Here is a 19,774-nt window from a genome sequence, read left to right as displayed (position 1 = left end):
AGCATGAGAAGTTTTTAGAACTGAAATAATTAAAATACTACTTTTAAACTCAGATTATTGAAGTTTTATTTTTTCAAAATATCCTTAATGCTTTTTCACACAGTAAAATGAACATTTTCAAATTATTAGCACTTTAATTGTAGAAATATATTGTTTATACAGATGCCCAATTAGAAAAAAGTCTTGATTCTTAATATCCTCATTCCTCCATCTGCTCATTTCTTCTTTCTTTTGTTTTTTTTTTCTTAATGTGTAGTTGTGGCGATTGATTATGAACTCCGACGTCCTGCAGTTTGGAGAACTCTATTGTTACATTCTTTGGGCTTATATACTATTTCTGCTAAACTATGCACTATCAGTGCATGTCTGATAGGGTAAAGCCTTCAGTTCACATGCTCTACTGCAAATGGTGATTGGTCTGCTGCTACTTTGCACGTTTCCCTTTTGTTTTAGCTGATGGAAATTGACCAACATTGTTTCCCACTGGAAACCCCCTCATACAGCATTTGTGCTTGTCTCAAAGACCTAACTTTGTAGTAAGGATAAGCAAATCACCACATGATAGTAAGTTAATATTTACAACCATCATTGCATTTCTCTTGGGTCATGTGCATTACTTTTTGTTTCAGTGCAATGACTTCATAATCAGAGACTACTGAACCACTACATAATGACATTAAACGTGTACCTTTAGTATCCTCCATTTTTAAAGAATATTAGGCTTTTCCAATAACACACTAAGGCACAGAGCTGAACTAAGACATTAAATATACATAAATATTAAAATTCATATGTTACATTCTCAGTCTTACAGACGGAGTTAATTAATTTCTTTCAACTGTAAACTTTTTAATAGCAGCAACAATCTTAATGTCTCCATTTCCATTAAATAACTCTGCATTATTTTGAAATGTTATGTCTTAATTTATGTTATTTTATCCGTTACTCTACAGTTCCATTTTTACTTATCAGAGAATGAAATAACTAATTGCCTAGGGTCAGTAAGTAGATTATCTTAATAAAACATCTAATATTTAGGGTTTGGGGGATGGTTCTCCAATACCTTCTACATAAAGTGTTATACCTTTGAATTCAGACTGACATACAGTCAGGTAAGTGGCTATTCACGTGGAAGATACAAACTACTGCATATTTGCCATTTAGCTATGCTATTAGCTTAAAAATAGCCATTGCCGATAAGGCTTCAAGCACTGCATGTTGAATCTCAAAGAAAGCAAAAAATAAGAAAGAAATTGTTATGACAAAACAGGAGATTGTAAATACAGAGTTCAAACAACAGTCAAGTATCTTTGTAATGCTGTGACTCCTAATAGCCGGGGACAGGAAAGACCAAATCAAATATTAAGAGCATAATAGCAAAGAGCATAATAAATTGATCCCAAAACAAAAAAGCAGCCTGTGCACAACAAGGTAACACTTTCACCTCACTTGCCTGCTTGGGGTAATTACTGGGTGATTGTCCAATTGTAACTCAGATTTGGAAAAAACCTTCAAAGGTTTCCACAATTTAGCCCAGGAACCAAAGGAAAGTAAAAGAATAATTTACTAGATATACAATTCCTTCTAATTTATTCTTAATTTAGAATCCAGTAAAGAAGCAGTTTAATGTAATTAATTACTGGAATTAAAGATTAGCATTCATTCCAATCCAGTGTTTTATCAACTGGTGTGCAATAGCTTGACTTGGTGGTACAAAGAAAGAATGCTGGTTTCCTTTAATGAGAACTTCCACAACCTGCAATAAAGACAGAGGTTTTTTTTAGAAGTATAGTATATATTTTTAGAAGTATAGTTTATAGTATTATAAACTATATGGAGTCTAACATTCTATTAATGCAGGAATTACCTTATTGTGATGATCCTACAGCTACTAAACAGGCACTACCAGATAATCCATGAACTAACAGATAATCCATGACAGATGTAGAGAAAAAAGCCACACAGGATTCTGTATGAATTCTGACATTTTTGAGCTCAGATCCAAAGGATACCTCCTTTCTATTACAAGTGTGAAGACTGACTGTTGTTATAATAATTAAGGTTTTTGTGAACTTTTTTACAGTACGGACTACCAGGTCTACACCACTCCATACATTTATTTTTCCCCTCATGTAGTGGAGAAGGAAATGTGATTTGTTGGTTTTCTGAAGCATCCGCAAATAACATGGGAGTTCACTTTTAGTTAAGTACATTTCTGATGCACATTTATTTCCAACTCTAGACAAACCTGCATGTGACCAGCTATAAACAGAGCTGATACACATTAAAAAACCGCTCTCAGTGTGCTCTCAGTCTTGTCTCGAATATACTGAGATTGTAGGTGACTAATTTTGCCTTCAAGCTGACTTACAGAGTCAAAATATTTGCAGCGTTACTAAAAGTTTACCTCATAAATAGCCTGTGGAAAAACCTATTAAGACTATGTTATGTAAGCAATTTTCCTTTTTCACTCATGAACTTAAATCTCACCATGAAAGTAATTTTTGTCCTCTCTTTGATTTGAATGTATTTTAAATACTCAGGAAAAATGCAAAATGCATAGTAATCTTTATTCAATATTAGGGTATTAAAACAGTACTGCATGAAAAAAGATATTCAAACTAATGAATTCTCAGAGTTTTTACCTAAACATCCCCCATTCCAGTAAATCTGGTGGTATGTTTGCTTGGAGAAACTCAGATGATGTTTATGATGTTATTTAATATTACTTCTGCTAAAATGGAAAGTACAGGCTTGCTAAGAAAGTGGGTTAAAATATCAGTAACTTTGATATGTCCCAAAAGGAAAAGATGAAAGGTCTAGCTGTCAAAAACATCAGGAAATAGGCTTGGAAGTGTCTCATAAATTACCATACATCTACTGCTGCCTTGGGTTGTTTGAAATCTTTGATATAATGCTACTGTAGTATAAAGTGGATAGTATACATGCCTGTCATAGCCATGACCTACAGAGTATGCCTTAAACGTGCTGATTTTGCAAGGCCAGTGAGTAGCGAGTGGCAACAAGTGCTGTGAAGGAGAGAGGGTGCCCCTCCTGCAGTAATCTCCCTGCTCTGATTCAGGGCAAAGGATGCATGCAGGAGAGAGGTCATGCCACACTCATGTCAACAGGGGGAGTAAGCCAACCGCTGAGATCCTCTAGACTCCACAGACCTATTTCAGGAACCTTCCAAGTGAGATAATGCACATGCCCAGGCAACTCCACCCAGGGGGAGGACCCCAAGCGACCAGAGACCATAAAATAAGCAAAATTATCCAGGACAGGCTGAAGCCCCATGAACACCCTGAAAAAACAGATTGGAGCACACACTGCATGACACCAGAGACTGGGGTGATGATCTTTTTCTCTCTCCTTGTTTGTTATCCCTGTCCTCTCTTTTCCTTCTCTCTTTGCCTTTAATCTTCTCTAATTTCTTCTGGATATGTGTGGTACTGAACAAGCTGAAGAACATCTCCTTTTCTGTATTGCTGTTTATATTCAATAAAGAGTTCAATTGGGTTCAATTGGTCTCTTGATGATGGATTCACCTTTGTTTGTCCATGGGGGATCTCAGAACCTATCGCAGTTCTGTCTCTAAGACCAAGGTATGAGGCTCAAGTCATGTCAATGCTCATTTGACTTGCTCAAAAAAGCAAGTATCTAGTGTATGCCAGAACTGATACAGTCAAACACTAATCAGTACAAGAAAGAAATTAAATTGAACTTTACCTGTTCTCTTGTGAACCATCGGGCATCCTCTATTTCATTCTTGTCAACTTTAATTTCTGTAGATACTGCAACAGCTAGGCAGCCAATCATTAGGGAAGAGGGCATTGGCCATGGCTGACAAGAAACATACTGAACATGGCCAACTTTGACTCCAGACTCCTCTTCTACTTCTCTTCGAACAGCATTTTCTATTGTTTCACCTAATCAAAAAGAGCAAAGAACAAGCAGCTGAAGAAAATACTCTCAGCAATGATTACATCCTCTGCTTGAACTGACTCAAGTCAACACAAGGCAATTACCTTGAGATCTAATTCACAGATCATGGCACAGACTTTAACCACAAGGTAAAAAGAGGTCTAAGAATGTAGAAACTAGCCACTGAAGCAAAATGCAACTTAGAAAATAAACGTTATGATTAAGAAATTATCATAGTTATTTCCTGAACTGATAATTAATAATATGTAGAAACTACTATTACCACACCTAAAATATCAAAGAGTGGATAGGAATTAAATTGTTCCTTTAGTTACTTTTGAAATGCTAATTTATTAATTTATAAATAGAATGTATGAATGTTTAGATTTTCAGCATGAATACAACATGTAATGCCAGCTGATAATGGGTATTTAAAACTACAATAGTAAAAAAATAGAGACTTAAGACAATTTGCACATGTTTCTGCATTGCATTATTCACTTTGCCTGACTCATTCCTCATTGCCATAACACATATAGACAAATCTCCAAATGTAACTGCAAAGATTTACGCCCATATTCACAGAAAATTGCTAGCTGTGTATGTGGAGAGATGATGGTCATAGGCTTACATATTCACTTGTAATGTGTTGCTACCACTGATTACAGGTGTACTACAACAGACAGTCCATGCATCATAGATACAACTTTCAGTTCAGCTACATTCAGCTGGTAAGATCAGCTAGTCTTAAATTTCAGTTTATACACTTGAATTCAGCATCATAAAGTAGTAAGGCCAGGAGACGAAAGAAGCAATCAACATGTTGACTTTTTCAAATGGTACCTGGAGAAACTTACTCATGCTGTCACTGTATTTCACCTGCACACAGTTATTGAACATAGTTAAACCCTATAATTTCACCGATAATTAAGATATATTCCCAAGACAAGACTGTTTCACAAACTGTTCTGCAGTTACTAACAACTGTAATTAATTCCAACTTTTATTGCTGAACACAGCTAGCAAAATATCTCTTTTCTTACTAAATGATGTAATTTCAGCTTATCTTCCATATGATCAGTCAGATCCCAACCATGTAAGTATACGGTCACCTTTTAAAATCATGCTTTAGATCTGATTTTCCTATGCTATAATCCCTTGCTAAGTGGCACCACAGAAAGAACATTGTATGTGTTTTAATCTTTTTTCCACTTAAGTATGCGTTATAAGAGCACGTGATAACTATTTTTAAGTTGTATTTACACAACTTGCTTCCTTTCTTTCTGTTTTTCTTGTGTTTTTTATAAAAGAGCTGCTGTAAAGTATAGAACTTTATTATTTAGCAAGAAGCAAAAACATTTATTTGATGTAACATCAAACAAATTTCTTTATCACCTTCAATACTGAGAGGTAAAAAACAACCATCAAAAAATAACATTACTCACCAGGTTCGATAAATCCAGCAAGACAGGTAAACATTCCTGGGGGAAATCTCTTCTGCCTACCTAAAAGGCAGTGGTTTCCATCTGGATGGATGACTTGCATTATCACAACAGGATCTGCAAGGGATGTGAAAGGAATATATTTCAAGAGGGACCTAAAAGGGACCTAAAAGCAATAATACAGTTCAGTCTATTTGACACCTGCACAAATAAATACATGTAAGATACCTTTAAGTGATTGTAATCAGAATTGTAGGTGCCCAGAACAAGCTGTTATTTTATTTAACTTTGGTGGCTTTATTTTTGTTTGTTTGGTTTGTTTTTTTTCCCTGCAAGGTATGTGTTTGCTTTGTATTTCAACGTATATGCTTAGCAGAAGCAGTTTACTAGCCAAGCCTAGAAATGCAGGACATAAATTACCTGCAAGCAAAGCACACAATCTGTCAAGAGTACCAGCAATACTAACCTAGCTGTGTTTTCAGCAGATAGAAAGAATTTCTGCAGAAAAACCTGTTTACTATTAACTTTTCTACACACAGGTCTTAAGAATGTACTTTTGACAGATACTCTAGTTACAATGTAAATAATGACTATATTTTCTAGTTTTTATTTTGTTGACTATGCTATCAATACTCTCACCAGATGTCATAGTTTTACCTACTTTCTCCCTTCTAGTCATTTTATGTATCTTTTTCTTGCTTGCTAGTATTTTCTCCTATTGGTAACACCCTTTTTGTCAGATTTTTCGCACTGTTCATCTATGGTATTTTCCCCTTTATTATTGTTGGCTAACTCTTAAATATCTTACTATTTTGTGTTTAACTTCTCTTGTCTATCCACCTCTGCCTTTAGATACCTTTTCTCTTGCTATCGTTTTTCTTTTCTGTCTCTCTGTATGAAAGGGCTTGACTCAGCAACCACTATAAACAATTTCAGATTGTTGTCCTACTTAAAGATATCTGCCATATGAAACAGTGTAGAATATGCAATGTTGCTGTCTGTAAACTTTCTTCAGGCAAAGGCACCAGTAGAAAATGCTGGTTCATCAGTCTTTCCTATGTAATTCCATTCCTTCTTGAAGTTTGTTGTTATACAGGCTGTAAAGAAACAACCATTAGCATTTTAGCAAGCTTCACTATAGTCTATAGGACAGAACATGGCAGAATTGCTTTCTTTACTACAGAGTAATCCAGAGCATGTAAGAGAACACGACATTCAGAAAAGCAACACACACACATCCCCCAGAATGACAAGTGCAGGAGAGAGAGCAGAGTAAGGGAAGGAAAGGTGATGAAAACCACCCAGTAATAGGAGAGAAAAAAAGGGAAGGATTATTTTTCCTTCCTTGTTTCCCCACCAATACCATGGTATACTTCCCTTTGCAGGCATGAACAAAAGGAGCTACAGAAGACTGTCTAGACAAGCTTATACTCTGAATGGACAAGCCCGTCACTTGGGGATTGATGATGAATAGTCAGTGCCAGCAAAGATGGCTAACACAGTCAAAATGAAACTAGGCAAACTAAGCACTGTGCGAGGACTTTGATACAAAGATACTTCAAGCTCAGATGGCTTGAAGGTGAGAAAACAAAATGCAAGGGGAAAAGAAAAAAAGTAAAACGTGGCCTTCTGTAGTGTCAATATCCCATTTATGTTGTTGGAACTTTGAATGGAAACTATTCCACTGCAATTAAGATTGGTATTGCCACAGCAGTTGTCACAGACTACTGAAAAAAGAAGCCTGAAGTACTTAATCCTAAATAGAGCTGAGACATATGTAGTCTGGGGATAGACAAGATTGGGCCCAGAGAGTGGTGGTGAAGGGTGCCACTGCCAGCTGGCAGCCAGTGCCTAGTGGTGTTCCCCAGGGATCAGTGTTGGGCGCAATCCTGTTTAATGTCTTTATTGATGATCTGGATGAGGAGATAGAGTCCACCATTAGTAAGTTTGCAGACAACACCAAGTTGGGAGCAGGAATTGATCTGTTAGAGGGAAGGAAGGAGGACTCTGCAGAGGGACCTTGACAGGCTGGACAGATGGGCAGAGTCCAACATGATAACATTTAACAAGTCCAAGTGGTGGATTCTGCACTTTGGCCACAACAACCCCATGCAGTGCTACAGGCTGGGGTCAGAGTGGCTGGAGAGTAGCCAGGCAGAAAGGGACTAGGGGGTTGCTGGTTGACAGCCAGCTGAACATGAGCCAGCAGTGTGCACAGGTGGCCAAGAAGGCCAATTGCATCCTGGCCTGCATCACAAATAGTATGGCCAGCAGGTGCAGGGAAGTCATTCTGCCCCTATGCTCAGCACTGCTTAGGCCACACCTTGAGTACTGTGTCCAGTTCTGGGCTCCTCAATTTAAGAAGGACATTGAGATACTTGAACATGTCCAGAGAAGGGCAGTGAGGATCGTGAGAGGTCTGGAGCACAACCCTTGTGAGGAGAGGCTGAGGAAGCTGCGGTTGTGTAGCCTGGAGAAGAAGAGGCTCAAGGGAGACCTTCTTGCTCTCTACAACTACCTGAAAGGAGGTTGTAGCCAGGTGCGGGTTGGTCTCTTCTCCCAGGCAACTGGTGGCAGAACAAGAAGGTACAGTCTCAAGCTGTGCAGGGGAAGTTTAGGCTGGAGGTGAGGAGAAAGTTTTTCACGGAAAGAGTAATTGGCCAGTGGAATGTGCTGCCCAGGGAGGTGGTGGAGTCACCATCCCTGGAGGTGTTCAAAAAAAGATTGGTTGTGGCACTTGGAGCCATGCTTTAGTTGTCGTGAGGTGTTAGACAGTAGGTAAGAGGCTGGACTTGATGATCTCTGAGGTCTTTTCCAACCTGGTTGATTCTGTGTGATTCTGTGTAAGCAAGGAGCTGAAATCACTTAGAAATTGATTTACAGGTATAAAAAGCAGGACAAATGAGCCACTTTTGTCCTAGTTTATACTACAAAACTCTCACCAACTCTTGGATAGGATGTGTTGTGAACACCTTGGAGACTGGGACAACCTTCTTGTAAGCAGGTTTTCTTGTAACCTCCTTCTTCAATCCTGGTTGCACTCCCACATGTTGGGCAGAATCGGTAGCGACTGTGCCATGCTAGAACAGACCTAGCCTGGGCTACCACTCCTTTAAAAGAATACATTGAAAATACACAAAATCAAATACTAATTCATGTAAGCTTTTAACAGTATAGAAAAAGCAAATACTAAAGTTTAACATAAAAATCAAAGTAAAACTATGTTTCGAACTGTAGTGTACTACAAGAGAAGCTCAGGAATATGAGCTATTCAGATCTATTTCTTTGTAGAACAGCACATGCAATACAGCAGAGTACTAAGTAGCTACAGACCGTTTTATATATTCAGAAACAAATTCATCCAGCTCAATATACATTATTTTTCACAGAAGTTACTTTGGGTAAGGTGCCAAAATTATATATTGCACATTTTTCACATTACTACTTAGGGCTACTACAGATATGGATATAGCAAGGCGTTGCTCTATTTAAACTTCAGGTGCAAATCAACTTTGTCCTTTATCCTTCTGTAAAAGTAAAACTGTTACAGCAGCAGTTGTTAACACATCTCTAATGACCTTCATTCACTTCATGAACCTGACTTTTCAACACTTGCTTGAGCTCTCCTCAGAAGAGCATCCAACACCTTATTAAGAGGTTAGTTTTTTATTTTCCAATGAAAACTCAACTTTTTTTTTAAATATTAATGTTAATGCATTAACATTTAAATAGTACCATTTGTAAAATCATTATGTCAATCGATTTTACAGTTCAACCCTTTCCATGTTCTCAAATACAAAATTCTTCGCAAAACCACCAACAGGCTTTAAAAGTTAAAGTATTTCTAAAGCCACTGAAAACATCTGCTTCCTTTTTTGCAGTGGATTATCCTTGCATCATACCTCTGTGAATCCCAAAGTTTATCCTGGTTACCTATTGAATAACTGCTGTATTTCACGTATCTTACCAGCTTCTTTTTCAGGTAGCCGAAGTAGTTCTGGCAGAGGTGGGTAAAGAAAGTAACAATCTTCATGATTCTGTTTGAACTTCTCAGCAGAAGCAGATTCTACACTAACAGCAAACCAAGCAACTAACCCATCCTCTTCATCTTGTAGACTTCTTCCATTGCAAGCACCCAGCACATTCATGTGTAACTGAAGTTCAACTCCAAGAAAAATTAAGGTGCCTTCTTCAGTTTGGTTTATGTACTGCTCAACATCCTTGTGGCACAGCCTGCAAAGCTTTACTTCTGGCTGCTGGGAGCCCTCTGTTCCCGCACTCAAAGTAACCAAAGGACTTAGATTTGAGAAGAGGATGTATACTGTAGTTGGATGGGTTTGTTTTTCACTTAGCCACTTGGAATCTGTTCTTTTAGAACTTCTTCTATCCAGAAGTGTTAAGCCAAAATAATTTTCACATTCCTTCACTTCATTTGACAGAAAAGCAGGCCTCTGTCCACCATTCCCATCTGCTAACAAATTCACTATGTTCTTGTATCCCCAAAATTTAGCAATGTCCAGAGCTGTCTGCCTTGATTTATTAATGATGGACCTGTCACATCTAGAGAAGAAAAAAACCAACAAAATGAAGCAGTAGTTACCAGGGTATATATGTTTAGGAAGAGGTCTGATTCTTACTTATAGCATATACATCTGATATTATTAAGGTGCAAGAACTTTTAGACACTGTGTATAACAGAGCACTCTTTAGGCTTAACCACTTATCACTATAGTAATGAAAAATGATCATCTCTTTTGCTATAGCCTTATTTCACTTTTTTCTTGATCCACTTCTGATTATCACTTACCAAGATACATGCAGTACTGTATCAACAATGAATTAGTTTAAATCCCACATACTGTGTGATGTAATTTTAAACAAGAAGAAAAGAGAGAGTCAAGATCATTTACAGATAGAACACTGAAAGCCAGGCAAAACCAGGCTACAGGTCTCTTCTGAATAACCAGTAACAATAATTAAAAGAGGCGGTTTAACCAGCATTGCTTTCTAGAAGCTACTGAAAACAGCATGAAAATATTTACAACAAAATATTTATCATTAAATAAAGATAAAAAATACAGCCTCTGCTAAGTGAAAGAAACACCTTTACAACTCCATTGCTGGCCCCTGAAGGAGTCTCTTTGTTACCAAAAGGTCTGCAAAATGACACAGATGAGGAAACATTGCCTCATGATATATATGCTGGAATGTATCCAGAGAAGGGCTACCAGGATGATCAGAGGGCTGGAGCACCTCTCGCATGAGGACAGACTGAAAAAGTTGGGGCTGTTCAGTCTGGAGAAAAGAAGGCTCCAAGGTGACCTTATTGAGGCCTTCCAGTATCTGAAGGGGACCTACAAGAAAGCTGGGGAGAGACTTTTTAGGATATCAGGTAGTGACTAGGGGGAATGGAATAAAGCTGGAAGTGGGGAGATTCAGGCTGGACGTGAGGAAGAAATTCTTCAGCAAGAGAGTGGTGAGAGCCTGGAATGGGTTGTCCAGGGAGGTGGTTGATGCCCCTTCCCTGGAGGTGTTTAAGGCCAGGCTGGATGAGGCTCTGGCCAGCCTGATCTAGAGTGAGGTGTCCCTGCCCATGGCAGGGGGGGTTGGAACTAGATGATCCTTGTGGTCCCTTCCAACCCTGACTGATTCTATGATTCTATGACTCTATGATTCTATATTTAAGTATTTATTTTTAAAAATATTATTTGAAGTAGATTGAGGTTGATTTGGAAGTCAAAAATAAGACAATTCTATTTTTTGTCAATTTTAACTCAAGTGGATAAGAAAATCAGAAATTTCATTGTATACTACAAATTACAGAGTAGATTTGGGCCCAGGCTGCTAATTTTCTAAAACCAGAAGATGCTAGTATATTCATATTGCTGATAAATAGGTAACTGCATCACAGACAAATCTGTTTTGACTTGAGATTTTGATTTTGACATTATGAGCAGTTTTCCAGGGAGTTTACATTAGAAAAGCATTCAAAACTTAATTTACAAGGTTTTGGTGCTAAAGAAACTTCTGTTGCCCATTTTTCTTTAACAATCAAGTCTCCTTTAGGCAAAATCTTGCCTGCCTTCCTACTTAATTTCCTACCTCTCAGGCACTGAATTTTGTTGTGGTTTTGTCTTCCTACTTCTATCTGCTCAGGTATGTGCAAACTATGATCAGGTTGGTCCACAGCAGTTTTTTTTCAATATCCATTAACTGATTATTATGCCTATTAACTAAAATGAGGGCTACACTGTCATCTCAGGAACTGCATTCAATTGCTTAAAAGAATGACCCTGAAAAGGGCATTTCAAAGTAGAAATTGACTCCTCTTTTACATTAAGCATAAAATTTAAAACCATTAGGCTATTTACCAAACTGTTAAATTCCCCAAAATCTCACGAGATTCCTCAATCCACATGTTATTTGAACATCCATACAAAACCTGTCACAGAGACACTCGTTTACATCCTGGAATATACCACTTTTAACAGTACAAGAGTGATTCACTTGACACTCCATGATGGGCCCAACAGAGGGCACAGAATCTGTGTAAGACTGAAAAAAAGTAGCGAGAATATCACTGCAGGCTATGAAATACTGTGCTTGAGATTATTCATAATCACAAAATAAAATTAACTTGCTTGATTCTGTAATTATCTGATTACGTAGAGTTTAACTGAACCACAATATCTGGTTCTTATCTTTCATTTTAAAATGTTTTTCATCTGAATTATTTGGATCCTGACTTTATTCAGGCCTCAGAACGTTCTTTGGGATCTCAAGGAGACAACTGAAGTATTTTTCACTTTTATGAGTGTCTTGAAAAACTAGAAATAGAACAGTTGAAGGAAGACAAATGTCATAGCAAGATCTGACAAGCAATGAACACACTTGATGTCATACTGACTGAAGAAAATGTGACAGCCCAGGAGGGAAGTGAATTGTCAAAAACTAAGACAAATGAAATTCATCAGTCAATAATTTTGGTAAAGGTGTGTCTGCCATGTCCTACTTAACAGCTTGTATGTCAACAAATATTCTGCACTGTGATGTAAATGTAAGTGAGCTGCAAATAAAGATTAGAAGAAAGTCTAAGTGGAAAAATCACATATACCAAATTTATACTCAGTACAGGGGTTGGAACGAGACGCAAACTATGTTCTATTCTGTTCATCTGTAGAAAGTGCCAATAACATCCTTGAAGATCAATGGAATAATTTTAGAGATGGTCATCACTTTTAAACAATTTCTTAGCAAATATGTAAAGGATGATGCAATGGAAAAATCCAATTATAAATATGAAGTATATTTTTCTGAGTTTTAACCCTGAAAATCCTGCTGCTATCTGTGAAGTAAATTTACTTTTCTGAGATAAAGTTGAAACAGGAGGAAAGAGGAAAAAGGAAGAAAGTTACAGCTCTTCAATGGGACATACTAAGTACCTTACCCTTCTTCAAGAAGAATCTGCACAACCTCAAGATGTCCATTCCTGGCACCATGCATCAAGGCTGTCCAGCCGTTATCTGCAGCTGCATTGACAAGTGACGGAGAATGACTGAGCAATGCTTTCAGTTTGGCTGCATCTCCAATAGCAGCAAAATAATGCAGCTGAGAAATCATTTTCTGGTGGAGGTTCTTTTCAAACACTGCCATTGCATCAACTATTTAAAAAAAAAAAAACAGCAAATAAAAGCACCTGAAAACATATCCAGCATTAGTAAAACAAATTAAGTAAAAATCATTAAATTCGGTAATATGCTGATCACCAATATTATCACTGTAAGTATGGGCACAAGTCAAATTCTTACTATGATACTGTTATTCCCAAAATTTAGTCCCACATATCTCAGAATACAGTGAATTTTTATCCTAACTATGAAGACTAGATGTAAAGAGGCTTAAAGAGAACAATTTTGCTATGCAATCCCTCTGAATTTGGAAACCGTGTTCTGGTTTCACGATTCAACACACATACGAGAGAGAACAGTACAAAGCCCCACGCCGAAAAATGAGTGTCAGAAGCTCCGGAAATAATAAAAATAACTGCAAACCGGCAAGTCCCTTTGCGGGCTGAAGGGCTCATCCAAGCAGTGGCAACAAACTTTCAGTAACTTCTGCTACGCCTCAGGCGGCGGCCGCCTGTCAGCCCCGAGGCAGGGCCACTGCTACCGCTGCTGGCAGCTGGCAGCCGGCAGCCAGCACCCGCGCAAAACACGCGCTTATGGTCTGTAGTGTCCGCTCCACCATCACTTATCGAAAACATATTTAAACGCACAATATTTTCTCCACCGGACCCAAAACAATGCTCTCACCGTGACTCCCTGACCCCTACCTACTCTTCTCGGCCTTAGCCTTCCTGCTGAACGAGCCGTTACGACAGCTGTCGCGCAACCGCAAGCCGCCCTCCCCACCATCGCCGCCGCAAATCGCCCGCCCCACCCCCGCGGCCGCTAATCGCCCGCCCCGCCGCCGCCGTCGCCTCTCTGCGCCTGTAAGGGCAGCGCGCATTTGCCTTTTTCTACTGTGCTGTGTCTGCGTATACGATGAATCGAGGCTGGCGTCTTACGGTAAAGGCAGGTATGTCCTTCCCGGCACCCGCAGAGAGTTTCGTTACAGTAAGTGGCTGGGCCGGTTTAGCCTCAGCCAGTAGCTAGCCTCCGTCAGCTTTTCCGCCGCGGCAGAGGGTGTGTCCCAGCGACGTCCCGCCCCGCGGCCGGCACAGGGGAGCGAGACGCAGGTAGTGCTGGGGGCTGCGCAATGGGCCGCGGTTGGCTGGAAGGCATCGCACGCAGCTGCGCTGTGCGCCGTATCACATCGTCCGGTCCTCCGCCTATCGGTGTTCTTTACGACCGTCTCCCGCGGGCAAGGGCCGTGCAGCGGAGGCGGTCAGGGCCGCAGCTAGGGGCAACAAGATGGCTCTAGCGGAAATCGCCTGAGTGCTGCTGCCGCCAGTTGATCAGACTTGTAGAGCAGGTTAAGTAGCAAAAGGCCATTTTGTCTTTCAGGCAGGAAATTGTTTTAAAGGTTTGCTTCATGATGCTAGCAGAAGTCAAAAATAGGAAGCAGTGGAATATGCAAGTACTTGTGAGAAAAGTGGAGCAAATGAGATGTCACAGCATCTCCATCTAATGGACAAGTGGCAGAACTGCACGCTTTCTTTCCCTTAATTAGAAATTGACTGTAAATACTGTAATTGGGTATGATTGTATATACTGAAGCAGTTATGGACTATATTGTTACAACTGTGCATCCGAATCAATATATATAAGGTGATTAATAGTTATGCATAAATATAATAATAAATAATTCATAATTAATAACCGTTATCCTCCATCCCTAATCCCTCCCTCTCCATGACAGTCAGCATCTGTTATCAGCTCCAGTGATTTAAAAAGTGTGGGTGTAACACAAATTCCACCACAGGACTATTGGACTATTATATGATGACTAAATGAGGATTATGTAACGTCAGAGAAAAAAATTACAGAGAATTCCAAGCTGGTTTATTTTATAACACTTACAAATCTGCATGCAATTTTTAATAGGTTTAGGAATACTTGGCCTTTTGCCACATCTTTTCAAGATCTGAAGCTGGTTTCATTTTCACTGGTTCAAATCCTAGAGAACAGAGTTACTCTCACTGACATCCACCTAATATTCCTGTTAAAATTGACACAAGTTTGTTGACCCTCCCTATTGCTGGTTCTTGTGTTCGTAAAGCCAGATGGTCACAGAATGACAGAATTATTGAGGCTGGGATAGACTTCTGAGATTATCAAGTCCAGTCTATGACCTAACACTACTACATCAACTAGACCATGTCACTTAGTGCTACATCCAATCTTTTCTTAAACACCTCCAGGGACAGTGACTCCATCACCTCCCTGGGCAGTCCATTCCAGTGTCTAATTACCCTTTCCACGAGGAGTTGCTTCCTAACATCCAGCCCAAACCTCCCCTGACACAGCTTTGGGCTATGCCTTCCAGTCTTGTCATAAGCTGCCTGGGAGAAGAACCCAGCCCCCACCTTTCTACAACTGTCATTCAGGTAGTTGTAGAATGTGATAAGTTCCCCCCTTACCCTCCTCTTCTCTAGGCTAAACAACCCCAGCTCTCTCAGCCTCTCCTCATAAGACCCTCTAGTCCCTTCACCAGTCTCGTCTCTCTCCTCTGGACCCACTCCAGCACCTCAATATCTCTCTTGAAGTGAGGGGCCGAGAACTGCACAGAGTATTCAAGGTGAGGCCTCACCAGTGCTGAGTACAGGGGAAGAATTACATCCCTAGTCCTGCTGGCCACACTATTTCTGGTACAAGTCAAGATGCCATTGGCTTTCCATGACACCTGGGCATACTGATGGCTCACATTCAGCCGGTTGTCAACCAGTGCTCCCAGGTCCCTGAAAACTAACCTGATAGTTATTAAATTTCTCTGTATGTTTCAATACATAGTTTCATAAATACTAATGCAGACATAAGGGAGATGAGATTATGCCGCTGGGGGTTCACATGGAGTTGACTCTATCCTGTTGTGTTATTAAAACCAAATTGCTTTCCTTTAAACTGTCCACTGGATATCTTTCACAATGTTAAGCTTTTAATAAGGAGGCTTTAGATAATGTTTTTCATGGGGTTGGAATTTCTTTTTAATTTTGCTATTTGCATTTTGTCTTTTTTTTTTCCCCTAATGCGACATAACTCAAATACTCTCCTATAACTTTCTTTTAGCAGAGTACATTTTAAAATATATCTGATTTTGGTGAATGTGGTGTTTATTACCTAAGGATGCTTGCACTTTGTACTTTACTGCAAGGATATTTGTTACACCACAGTCAGTACCTTTTCATGGAGTTGATATTTCTGTTTTAAAAATCTTGTAAAGTAGTAGGAAGGAGGAAGCTAACACATTGCAACTCACACCTGTGTATGTCACTTTTCCTGGACCCTCTATCTGCAGAGGGTAAGAGCTCCCAATAAGCAGAGTTAAAGAGAATGATGGGCTGTTCTTCATGCAGTGTCCTAATCAAGACCATGATTGGCTGGACCAAAAATATGTATGGACTACACAGGCAGTCCTCTAGATAAAACAGTGGTGAATTATCCTTGTCTATAAAAAAGAACAAAGTTAGGATTAGATATTCCAAGTCACTCAGAAAAAGAAGCTTCCATAAGAGCCAGGGTAATATTTGAAATATTTGTCTTAACATGGGTTTGTACATATTTGTGCCACATTTATCACTTAAGGCTGTTATGGTCTTACTTCATTTGTAATTATATCTGTAAATTTCCAGAGGTCCTCTGTTTCAAGCTGACACTTTTGAGGATTGAGTTGATGTCCTGTGTAACAGAAGAGATGGTCATGGATCTGCTCAAACAATATTCTGAAACTTCGCATAAAGCACCACAAGCTGTTTCATGTTTTCTCAATAGAAATTCATTGAGATAAAGTGAATTATTGCATTTTGTCCCCAGGGTGACATAAATGGTTTGGTTTCTTGTTCTGATTAAATCTTTCAAAAAATAAAACTTTTATTTTCAAAAAAATAAAATCATTGTCTGATGTTTGAGATATTTCAGCAACAGACAGAAACTTAAAACTATTTAAAAAACAGTGTCATTGATATCCTTTATAACAGGAAGTCAGAGAAATTTTCCTGGGAAACATTACACTTAAATTCAAATTTTCTTTCAGACTGAGCTGAGAAAGAGTATGAATATTCAAAATATAACACAAAGACATTCTAAGTGTCAAAGTAAGGAGAAATATGAAAAAAAACCCCAACCCTCACCCAGACTGTATTGAAGATGTTCTGTATACAAATCTACAATCACCATAATAATTATTTTTCTATCAAATGAATGTTCTTCAGTGCTGAAACTATTGATTTATCTGATCTCCTTCTACAACATGGTCACACATTTAGTGGATGAGGGAATGGCTGTGGATGTTGTGTATCTGGACTTTAGTAAAGCTCTTGACACCATTTCTCATAGCATTCTCCTGGAGAAGATGGCTGCTCATGGCTTGGATGGGCCTACTATGCACTGAGTAAAAGACAGGCTAGGTGCCAGGCACAAAGAATGGTGGTGAATTGAGTAAAGGCCAGATGCTAACCAGTCACAAATGTGTTCCTCAGGGCTCAGTATTGGGCCCAGTACTGTTTAACAACTTTATCAATGATCGGGAAGAAGGGATTGAGTGCACTGTTAAGCTTGGGTGAAAGTATTGATCTGCTTGAGGGTAGGGAGGATCTGCAGAGGGATCTAGACAGACTATGTTGATGGGCTAAGAGGAGTTGTATGAGTTTCAATAAAGCCAAATGCCGGGTTCTGCACTTTGGCTGCATCAACTCCCATCAATGCTACAAGCTCAGGGAGGAGTGGCTGGAAAGCTGCTCAGCAAAGAGTGAGCTGAGGGTATTGATTGATAGGCAGCTGAACATGAGCCAACAGTGTGCTAAGGTAACCAAGAGGACCAATGGTATCTGGCCTGTATCAGGAATGGTGTGACCAGCAGAAGGGATGTGATCTTACTCCTGTACTCACCACTTGTAAGTGCTCATCTAGAATACTGTGTTCAGTTTTGGGCCCCTCACTACAAGAAAAAATTTGAGGTGCTGAAAGGCATCCAAAGAAGGGCAACCAAGTTGATGAAGGGTCTAGATAACAAGTGTTAAGAGAAGCAGCTGAGGGAATTAGGGTTGTATAGTCTGGAGTAGATGAGGCTGAGCGGAGACCTCATTGCTCTCTAAAACTACGCAAAAAGAGGTTGTAATGAGATGGGGGTCAGTTTCTTCTCCCTTGTGATAGGAGAGGAAGTGGCCTGAAGATGTTCCAAGGGAGGTTTAGGTTGGATATTAAGAAGAATTTCTTCTTTGAAAGGTTTAACAGGCATTGAAACAACTTGCCCAGGGAGGTGGTGGAGTCCATATCCCTGGAGATACTTAAGAGTTGTGTAGATGTAGTACCTAGGGGCACACTTTAGTCAGGGGCTTTTGAGAGTTAGGCTAATGACTGGATTCAATGATCTTCAAGGTCTTTTTCAATCTAGGCACTTTTGTGATTCTGTGAAAGAGAGAAAGAGGGAGAAAAAGAAAAATAATTTTATGCCAGTAACAATGCCTCTAAATGTAGTAAAAGGAATCTCTGTCCAGCATGTGTATTCTGTTCCATGCTTGCACTAGACCTTTCTCTGCAATCTGCCAACCAATTTTCTAATGTTAGTATGTGCCTGTTGTGACTGTTTTCTATAACAGTTTTGAAACAAAAATTCAAAACTATAATGGACAATTCTCAATTTTAGTTAAAATTATTTCAAATTCAATCAATCATATATTTCTAGATGTTTTTCACTCTGTGTGAGAGAGTTGCAATGAGTTACACTGGATGAATGTGTGATGATTACAAAATGAACATCAGCATCCTTAAAATCTCATTTTCACCTGCTCATGTGGTATACACCTGTGCCTTGTTGGAAATATGATTGTTATTTTGACACACATCTAATTGCTCTTGAAGAGATGAAGTACATTTATGTCAGTTTTCCTTTTCAGATTGTGCTGGGAGTTTACTAATAGATTTTTTTCAAATTTTACACTTCAAAATCAGTCTTTCACTGTCATAATTTAGCTTGACTAGTCCAAATCTGCAAGTCACGGATAATGCAGATACTGTGCCATTAGCTGCACCACATAGGGGTTTGTGGAAAGTGAAATTATTTGCTCTGTGAGGCTGAATTAAAACTATTTTCCCACTGTTATTCTTGTCCAGACAAACAGTCAACAGCACAGTTTGAAAAACAAAACAAAACAAAAAACCAGAAGCAACATTCTCATCATTTTCAGTTTGAATTGCAGGTTCTGGGTGCTTGTTGTCCTCGTGGCTACTAGGTGAACAGCACTTTCACCTAACAGATGATATCTTGATTTTCAATTTTAATTCTACTGTTACATATCTTAAGGGCTTAGTTTTAAACAGATTTTTAACCGTTGTTTAAATCTTTAATTTAAACAACAGCATTCCATTAAAGTAGTTTTACTTTCCATGCTAACTAGAAGTTTTCTACTCTTGAAGAATGTTTCTCTAAGTTACAGCAAAGCCTGAAGTTTGTTCTGCCAGTAGGCTCTGAATATCCTAACTTTTCAATAGCAATATTTTCTCTATTACAAATATGTAGTTGGTCCTAAGCATAGAACTTTGAGATTTACAGATAAAAGCACCAAGTGTAAAACAGAAAAATGAAGACAGGAAATGACCGCTTAAGTGGACAAATATGTTAATGTAAATACAAAGTATTTTTAATGTTCACAAGACTGATCATTTCCAATTGCAATCTGCTATGTATTTACATAACCACATATGCCACAAGGTACCAAATTTCTGCAGTATCAAAGAAAAGATGAGGAAAAA

General features: G+C 38.9%; 1 protein-coding gene across 2 annotated transcripts; it reads right to left on the bottom strand.

Moving 5' to 3' along the window:
* Positions 1-1,289: 1,289 nt before the first annotated feature.
* NUDT12 (nudix hydrolase 12) lies at positions 1,290-13,019 on the bottom strand. Of its 2 annotated transcripts, none has more exons than XM_054397818.1 (6): positions 12,814-13,019; positions 9,334-9,926; positions 8,309-8,476; positions 5,370-5,483; positions 3,730-3,929; positions 1,290-1,756 (listed from the first exon to the last, which is right to left on the bottom strand). In XM_054397818.1, the coding sequence occupies exons 1-6, from the start codon at positions 13,017-13,019 to the stop codon at positions 1,646-1,648; spliced, it is 1,392 nt and encodes a 463-aa protein (XP_054253793.1). In that variant the 3' UTR covers positions 1,290-1,645. The 2 variants fall into 2 exon arrangements, with proteins under 2 accessions (XP_054253793.1, XP_054253795.1); XM_054397820.1 differs by having other exon boundaries at positions 12,868-13,019.
* Positions 13,020-19,774: the final 6,755 nt, after the last annotated feature.

This window comes from Indicator indicator, chromosome Z, assembly GCF_027791375.1.
Source record: "Indicator indicator isolate 239-I01 chromosome Z, UM_Iind_1.1, whole genome shotgun sequence".
NCBI classification, from domain to species: domain Eukaryota; kingdom Metazoa; phylum Chordata; class Aves; order Piciformes; family Indicatoridae; genus Indicator; species Indicator indicator.
Note: the sequence above shows the minus strand (reverse complement) of the source record. Positions and strands in the feature narration are given on the sequence as shown.